Below are 8,952 nucleotides of genomic sequence, written 5' to 3'. Positions count from 1 at the left end.
AAAAAAAAAAAAAAAAAGGTGAAGGACTCTGAATGTATTTTCCACTCCATTTCTACATACGTAGAAGTGAAGTGGAAAATAGTCTTTCTTTCAAACAGTGGCCTGTAGGGTTTTATTTAGCCTTGGTGTTCTTAAGAAATACTATGAAAGAATTTTTTTGATAAAGATAATTTGGTTTTCTCCAGGTAAAGCACCATATCCCACTTGAACTCTGCATCCAGGAAGCCCAAGATTGAAGACAAAAGATCCGAGACATTGACTAACCTGGAAACAGGGACATCTTTGGAACTTTATCTGAAGTAATCTTTAAACTGTCATCAGGTGAAATCAACTTCATCTTATTCTGCTTATTGAAAAAGACATGGCTTCGAGGATTTTAAATTTCCTTTTAGTTTTTCATGAACTTTATGGAAAACAGAGCCCTTAAAAGGCTTGGGAATAACAAGAAGAGATTGAAAACAGGCAATACTGCTGTCTGTTTTACCCCTATTCAAAGAAAGGATTTACAACTCAACCCTGTAACAGCTGTTGTCCAACTTTGGCTATCAAGAGAGAAATAAATAAAATTAAGTCACCATTGCCAGACAGCCAGCCCTGGTGAAGTCAAGGTGTGAGAGTGGTGGCATTGAGAAGACTGCCTGAAAGGGACAAGAACTGCAGTTAAAAAAACCAATCAGCTTCTCTTTAAGCTGGAAGAGACCCCAAGTTCCTTCTTGGATTAAACTAGAAGCCCAGGGCACACCTTTTAGGTGCTGCTCATATTTTTGTGGAAGTGTGGTGTTGTGGAGGGGCTCTTGTATCCTCAGAAGAGTTAAAGCTTCCTGCCCTCCCTGTCCTCTGATACTTCTTTCCTCCCTTTTGAAGACCTGCCTTCATCCATGAGCTATACCTTGATCTGCTTGACTCTGCATGTTTTCCACCTTCGACTGTTTGCATGCATACAGCCTACTGTTTGTCTTCACGTTTTAAACTGTACAAGTTGTGTTTCTTAATCTCCTTTTCTGCTCTATTCTGGGGAGGTGGTTTTTAATCAGTTGAAATCACCTTTCCCCCTCCCATGTGCTTTCCTTCATTTGAGATCTTTTGACCTTTATTTTTATTTGGGAGGGGGAAGGGTGATAATTATACATTTTCTGTTTTCCCCAGTTTCTTTCCTCTTTGTTTCCCTCATCCCATTTTCTTGTCTGTTCTGCCGCTGTGTGGGCCTGGGCTATGCGGCAGGGCACATCTTTCATCAGAGCTCCAACATGCCCGCAGAGTCTGGAAAGAGGTTCAAACCCAGCAAGTATGTACCGGTCTCAGCAGCCGCCATATTTCTAGTGGGAGCTACAACACTCTTCTTTGCCTTTACGTGAGTGTTCTCCAAAGTAGCATTTGACGGTGGGAGGGTCACGCCATGGAAAGTAAAGACTTTTTTCAGTTTCATTAGTTATTTGGAAGGTCACTTAGTTGCCTGACCTTACTCTGTTAGTTTTTCTCTACTTCCTGTCCTTTGGACTCCTAGATGTCTTCATGTTCTCCTATCTAGTTCCATCATAGGTGATGCTAAACTAGGAAGGAAGTAGGAAAACACAGGCTTCAAGAAATGTAAGTGAGTCGGATGGTGGTAGCGCACGCCTTTAATCCCAGCGCTTGGGAGGCAGAGGCAGGTGGATTTCTGAGTTCAAGGCCAGCCTGGTCTACAGAGTGAGTTCCAGGACAGCCAGGGCTACACAGAGAAACCCTGTCTCGAAAAACAAACAAACAAACAAAAAAGAAATGTAAGTGAAGCTGGGCAGTAGTGGCGAATGCCTTTAACCCCAGAGGCAGAGGCAGGAGGATTTCTGAGATTGAGGCCAGCCTGGTCTACAGAGTGAGTTCCAGGACAGCCAGGGCTACCAGAGAAACCCTGTCTCGAAAAACCGAAAAAAAAAAAAAAAAAAAAGAAAGAAAGAAATTTAAATGAAAAAGAGAACTAGAATTGACTTAAATCTTTTTGTTGTTGTTGTTTTTGTTTATTTGTTTTGTTTTGTTTTGTTTTTTTCTTTTTGAGACAGGATCTCTTCAGAGCCCTGGCTATCCTAGAACTTGCTATGAAGACCAGGCTGTCCATGAACTCACATAATCCACCTTCCTCTGCCCTTCAAGTGCTGAGATCAAAGGCTTGCACCACCAGGCTGTGCTGACTTAAGTCTTTTCAAATAGCAATCACATCTGGCATGTCTGAGACATAGGCTAGAATTGTGAAAGCTGAGTACTTCAGAGAGGTGTTGTTGTTGTTGATATTGTTAATTGTTGTTGTTGTCTTTTTTGCTTTTGAGACACAGTATCACTATGTTGCCCATGCTGGCCTGACATCCCATAAGTAGACCAGGTTGGCCTCAAGTTTGTGTTAATCTCCCCTCTGCCTCCTGAGTTCTTGGATTGTATATATGTTTTTACTTTTCTCTGACAAAATTGGTTTTGAGATTTGAGAATTTTGAGACAGAATCTTGATTTGTAGCCTAGACTGGCCTTAAGTTCATGATCCTCCTGCCTTAGCCTTCTGAGCAAATTTACTTAAGATATACTAATGAGACAGTACTGATTTTTAGTGTTACCTACATGCTCTATACTTGTAAGAGCTAAGGTCTGGAGAAGTAAAGGCTCCTGGGAAAGAAGTTTTATTTGGGAAGAAAATACTAGAAGAGTCATTTGCATTAGTTCCCACTAAAAGGAGTGGGAGTTCTTGTACTCATTAATTGTAATGGGAAAAGTAGTTGGCATTCAGAGATACCTCACTTAGAGTCTAGGATCTGCAGCCTTCCTAGTTAGGATCTTAAGACTTTGTTCATATTTGTTTTACTGGAGGAGACTAATTTTTTTTTTCCCCTTCTGTCCCCAGTGTGGCCACCTAATGTCTTTTCTATTAGCAGTTTATAATGAATCTATACCAGCCTTCTGAGCTTTATACTCTTGAGTCACTGATTTAGCATTCCAGTTGCACCTCTTGGAGTGATCAGGAAACTAAGATCTTCATTCTCTTGTCACTGTGTAACTCATATTCTGCCCTTGATATATCAGATAGCAATGGGAGGAGTGCTTCTTCAGTGTCAACATGTTTTGATTTTTGCTGTTTATGTGTAAGCAAAATCAAAAACTTAACCAAGGGATATTTATATCTTTGTGCTTTAGTAGTGTTGTGCTGGGTCAAGAGAGATGTATAACTGGATCAGGGTAATACTTTTAGATGTACCTTCTGGGAATGTCTGTTTTCCTTTGGGAGTCAAGCTCTTGTAGTAGCTAAAGTGTTTAGGTAGTAAGTGGTTTTTCTCTTTCAAACTGTTGTTGAGATCGAGCATGCAGAATTGGTATTTTAATTTGTTAATCTGGAACTACTGAAGTGCTTGGCTTGTTATACCAGTTTGCCCACAAAAGAATTGTCCTGACAGGCATTGTCTTACTGATAGTTGAAGCTGCTTCATTCTTTGCTTCCAGTTGAGTCGGGTCCCTCCTGTATCAGCTGCAGCAAAAAGTTTGGTTTTGTTTTTTGTTTTTGTGCAGGGGATTGACTCTGGGATCTTGTGCATGTTAGGTGACTATTTTTAACATAAAACTACATCCTTAGCCTGGGAAAAAATGGATTCTACTTGGAATTTCTGTTTTAATTCAAATTTAGGAGAGCCTAAGATCATAAGTAAAATTCCTCCATCATTAGTTTCCACAGAATCAATGTTTGGGCTCCCTTTTCTTACCAAAGTCTCACTTGTCCACCCTGTGGAGTCAGTCATAAGCACTTTGTTGTTTTTACTTTATCACTCTTTTTTGGTGCCCTCAGCGGCTAGGAAGTATGGTATTGGATACCCTGGAACTGGGGTTATAGAAGGATGTCTTATGGAAGAACAACAGTGCCCTTAAGCACTGAGCAGTCTTTGTCCCCATCACCTAGCTCTTGCTTCCTCTGAGAGCCTTGAGCCTTGTCTTTTCCATCTGACTGAAGTGTCTCCTAAATAAACATCCTTCTGGGCTGAGGCTCCACTGCTCTCAAGAGTGGTTCTTCTGACTGGGACAGTGGTGGCACTTGCTTTAATACCAGCACTTGGGAGGCAGACACAGGTGGATTTCTGAGTTCGAGGCCAGCCTGGTCTACAGAGTGAGTTCCAGGACAGCCAGGGCTACACAGAGAAACCCTGTCTTGAAAAAAACCAAAAAAAAAAAAAGAAAAGAAAAGAAAAAAAAACTGTACCATGTGAAAGAATTCATAGTTTCAAATGAAGAAGGCTCATTTTGAACTCACTTCTATGTGGGGCCATAAATATGTAACTGCTTTGTCACCCTCCTGTTCTTTTCACTAGGTTACAAGTGGCTCTTACATCAGTCTAGGTCCCAGGTGATAATTACTTTGGGACCCGGAGGACTGGAACCGGAGGAAGAGTTCCTTTCAGCTGGCAGACGTAATTAGTGGAGGCATGTAGGCTTCAACTAATTAGGAACAATTTACTCTCCATGCTTCTTTGTTGAGTAGGGGAAGCTATGAACAGAAATTACCAGTTAGATCTGGTCATCAAAGGAATAATGATGCTTTTCTGTCCCAGAGAAGTCTGCAAAGAGTAGTTGAGGTTCTCCCTAGAGCTGATCCTCCTCCTCCTCATTGACTTCATTTGTTCAGTACTAAAGCCAGGCAGGAGCTGTGAGTAGCCTGTCTTAATTCATTTCTGTCTTCACTGTTTGGGTAGGAGAATCTCTGTTTAAGTAAACCTGCATCTTTCTGATTACATAATAGAATTTGTATCTGGTTTCCATCTGTGGTAGTTTAGTACTTTTTTGTTTGCTTTTTTGAGACAGGGTTTCTCTGTGTAGCACTGAGCCAGTCCTGGGACTCATTGTATAGACTAGCCTGGCCTTGAATTTAGAGATCCACCTGCTTCTGCCTCCCAAGGGCGGGAATTAAAGGTGTGCCAGTACCTCTGGTTGCTTTTTGTTGTTTTAAGACATTCTCACTATGTAGCTCTGGTTAGGCTGGAACTCATTATGTATACTAGGCTGACCTCAGATTCATAGAGATCTGCCTGCTTTTGGAGTATTGGGATTAAAGATGAGTGTCACCATACCTGGCTTTTGAGGTCAGGAAACTGAGTTGAACTCGAGCACTTTATTTCGGCTGTGTGAACGTTTCTAGATGGTATCTTACATGGAATCTTGGTACATAAAATAAAAATTAAGAATGATAGGGTTCAAATGAGATTTATACAAGTCCAGCTTCCCAGACCTCAGAGCTCCTGGCAATATCATTGGGAATCACTAAATTGATCTCCTTTGTAGTGTTCCCAAGTACAAGTCTCAATTTTCCATTTCTGAAGTTGGGGAGAAGAGGTAGGGAGATCTCTGTTTTTGGTAGAATTAAAACAGGTTAGTAATCCAGATGGTCTCTCCCGTGTCCTATCCATGGCCCATCTTGCTTTCTTTCAGATTCTGCCTCAGGTCTCTTCCAGTATTTCTATCTACAGAACTGGGCAACCTCTGTGGGGTCTCCCCTCCCCTCCCCCACCCCTTCTCCCCCCCTCCCCTCCCCTCCCTTCCCTTCCCTTCCTTTCCCTTCCCTTCCCTTCTCATACCAGTGGAGAGGTGTTAGCACCTGATTTGAGTGGGAACAGCCTGGTGATCTGGGGCATTAATTGAAGCATGGTTGTTCCTTTCCTTCCCGTGTGGTTTTCCTCATCCAGGAGTAAGTGCCCAGGTCCTACAGCATACATGGTTAAGCTGCTGGAAATTACAGGTTATAGAAGTAAAAAAAGCAAGTGTAAAGAGAAACTTATGAACCTCTCAGAGGACAAATTGTTTTCCCTGGAATCTTACGGAAGTGTTCCTTGATGAAATTCTAGGCTGGAAATGGGGCATTCATTCCAGCTTTCTCATCAAGAAACTAGACAAATGCTCAAGCAGTATGCTAGGCTTGGGTGGAATGCATGGGCATGTTCTTTAGGAGCTTAGTGCCTCAGTTTTAAGTGTCCTTGAATCTCTAGTACCTCACAGAGGGGAAATGGGATTAAGGATGAAAGAGCTGGAATGATAATTGATGATAGTGATGGTTTTTCTTGTGTCTTCTATCTGGTGAATTCTCAGTGTGATACATGCTGGTTTAAAAAGAATTCTAGTAGCAAAGCATGGCACATGCCATTTAATCTCAGTACTTGGGAGGCAACCAGATGGATCTTTGAGTAAGAGAACAACCTGGTCCACATAGTGAGAACCTGTCTCAAACAAAGAACAGGACCACCCTCCCTCTCCTACACAAAAGAATGTTAGCATCTTTCCTGATATGCCCCTTTATTTTCATTTGTGTATCACACAACTGCAGTGAGAAGTAGCAAGCTTAAGAGTTTCCTGTGAACTGAGAAAGAATTAGAATCTAAAACTTCTTAGTTGAGTTTTTCTTTCTAGGAATTTGACTTTTTTTTTTTCCCTCTAAGTAGTAGGAAGTGTTAGAAATGTTAGGGAACAAGATTTCAGGAGAGTGTCTATTGAAACCCCCACTTCCCCTTTTACTTGGCATTGAAAATAGGCATAATGAATGGGTGGGCAGAAGAACCTGTTCTACCTGGGGTGGTTTATGTCTGGAAATCCCATCAGTGACTCAGCTTCTAAGCTGCAGCCACTCCCTAAACTTCTTGTGCTCTGTGATTATTACTTAAAGAGCTAAGGACAAGCCCTAACTTCTCTCCTTAGGTCTGGCTACATCTCTCTCTATCAAAGGCAACCAATTCAAGCAGGCCATTTGGGGTGGTCATCTTGGAATCTAGCAGTGCTAAAACATGGAAAGCTTTTCCTCAAGACAAGTAGAACATAGGGTGTGGCTGAAGCAAGCTTTGCTCACAGATTGGTGAGGTGGATTGTTCCTTCAGCTGGAGTCCTAGTCTAGAAGCTGAAGGCTCAGTCTAGAAGATACTGTTCATGAAGGTGAATTATCTGAATCACTTAGACATTCTGTCAGTGTGAAGACAGTCTTTATTTTAACAGTAGGTAAACTCAATTTTACTATTACATATTTCACTGGAATGTACTGATAGAGGTTTAAAGGTAAAGTTTGGCAGGATACACAAGGAATTGGGTGATTTATTTTGTCGGAAGCGACACTGAAGAAAAGGTGGGATCTAAAAGATCAAGAGTTGAGCCAGGTGTGGTGGCACACAGCCTGTATGTAATACTATCACCCGGGAGGTTGAAGCAGGCAGGAATACTAGAAGTCCCAAAGTTAGTGTGAGAGTATTCTAGTGTTCCAAGCTGAAATAGGCCACACAAAGAGACCCTCTTTCAAAAACAACAAAACATATGGGAGGATGTGAGGAGGAAAATAATAAGAAAAAGGAAAGACCTAGATTGTGCTCTGAGTTGAGGGGCTACAGTGACCAGTTCTAAGAACCTTAAATCACAAGCACATCAGTGTTCTAAAGATTTTATTTATTTTTTCCCTTCTAATTATCTTCCCAGGCTGTAGGAGTGAAGTGAGTCACCCTTTCTCTTCTTCCTCAGGCGGAAATTGAAGGACAGCTAAGTACTAGGGAGGGGCTCTGACCTGGATGATTGGTTTTCAGTTTCTCTCCTTCCCTCCTGAGAAACCTGGGAAGTAGGCTCTACAGGGACTCTTCCTTCTTACGTTCTACCCTAGCTCACGCCATGACATGAGAAGATCTTTTTTGAGCAAAAAGGAAGGGGCTTTATGGGGCCCCTATCACAGTATGTGATAATACTGTGGAACTGTGGCTAAAGGGGTATTTTTTTCCTTTGACAGTTGTCTTTATTATTTTGGTTCCCAGTTCTATATAGCCCAATAAAGAGAAGCAATGAGTTTATTAATGTTTACTAGCTGCAAAGCCTGGCACATAAATAGTATTTAGTAGTATTTATACATTCTTAAATGGATGGCTGACTTTGAAAAACTGGATAGTGTTGACAGATTTGTGTCTCATTGGTTTATTTTTATCTAATTAAGAAGCCCAGTGCTTCTAAACTGTCCTGGGTCACTATTTACATTTGTGTTTTTTGTTTTAAAGGGAACTGATCACCTTTTTTGACTGTAGTAAGTTTAGTATTTCAGATACCAATGCTGTCTTATTATCCTAGGTCCATCTTTTCCTTCGTTAAATTCTTCCTGTCTTCTGATGGTTAGAAAGGGACAAGGGCAGATGCTGTCCTTATTGTGGAGATTAAGTTCTCAACCACGCAAAGCAGATTAGGGTGTTTAGCTGATGTCTTGTAGTGAGGAGGAAGTTCTTTCTGAGCTCAGACAAGAGATAATGCTGGTTCCTGGGAAAAGAGAAGAGAGCCTCTCTTTTCAGAGTCAGGTTCTGAAAGAACCTGAAGTCAGACTTTACATTAGCACTCTTTATAGTTCTTCCTTTCAGAGGTATCTAAAGCTTGTCTCTTGATTTGAATGCTATGAATACTGGATATGTGTGCCCCCTCCCACCCAGCCTTCCATAGGATTTAGGATTTGTTTCATCTGAAATTCTTTTTAACTTTTCCTCTCATTCTTTGCTCTCTTTTTGGATGTCAGGAGAAATCTAGTTCTTTGTTCTTTATTTTTTTATGAAATGCTTTACAGATTTACATGTCATTCTTGCATAGAGGCCATGATGATCTGTATTATTCTAATTTTAGTTTATGTGCTGCCAAAGTGAACATTGTTTTTTTCTGTGGAGCCCACTTGAACTGGCAATTGTACTTTCTGTGTTCCAAGTATTGGTGTTACAGGTGTGCACTACTGTGCCTGACTTAATTTCTGTCTTCTGATATACATTCTTGTCTGTATTACTATTTTGTCTTTTTGAGACAGTTTCTCTGTGTAGCCCTGGCTGTCCTAGAACTCATTCCATACATCAGTCTGGCCTCAAACTCAAGAGATCCACCTGCCTCACCTTCCTGCATGTTGGGACTAAAGGTGTATGTTACCATGCCCAGAATTATTTTATTTTCAATTCTTCTTCTTTTTTTTTT

The 8,952-nt window shown here is 41.1% G+C and overlaps 1 protein-coding gene across 2 annotated transcripts in view; it reads left to right on the top strand.

Annotated features, from left to right (window-relative positions):
- The window catches only part of Zdhhc5 (zinc finger DHHC-type palmitoyltransferase 5), a 28,448-nt gene that overhangs the window by 3,584 nt on the left and 15,912 nt on the right, over positions 1 to 8,952 (top strand). For both annotated transcript variants that reach the window (XM_031370840.1, XM_031370841.1), the window contains exon 2: positions 186 to 1,351. In XM_031370840.1, coding sequence (XP_031226700.1) covers positions 1,248 to 1,351 — 104 coding nt within the window. In that variant the 5' untranslated portion in view covers positions 186 to 1,247. The remainder of the gene's footprint in view (positions 1 to 185; positions 1,352 to 8,952) is intronic.

The sequence above is a fragment of the Mastomys coucha genome, unplaced genomic scaffold (assembly GCF_008632895.1).
Source record: "Mastomys coucha isolate ucsf_1 unplaced genomic scaffold, UCSF_Mcou_1 pScaffold15, whole genome shotgun sequence".
NCBI classification, from domain to species: domain Eukaryota; kingdom Metazoa; phylum Chordata; class Mammalia; order Rodentia; family Muridae; genus Mastomys; species Mastomys coucha.
The sequence above is the reverse complement of the archived record's forward strand: the minus strand, read 5'-3'. Positions and strand labels throughout refer to the sequence as shown.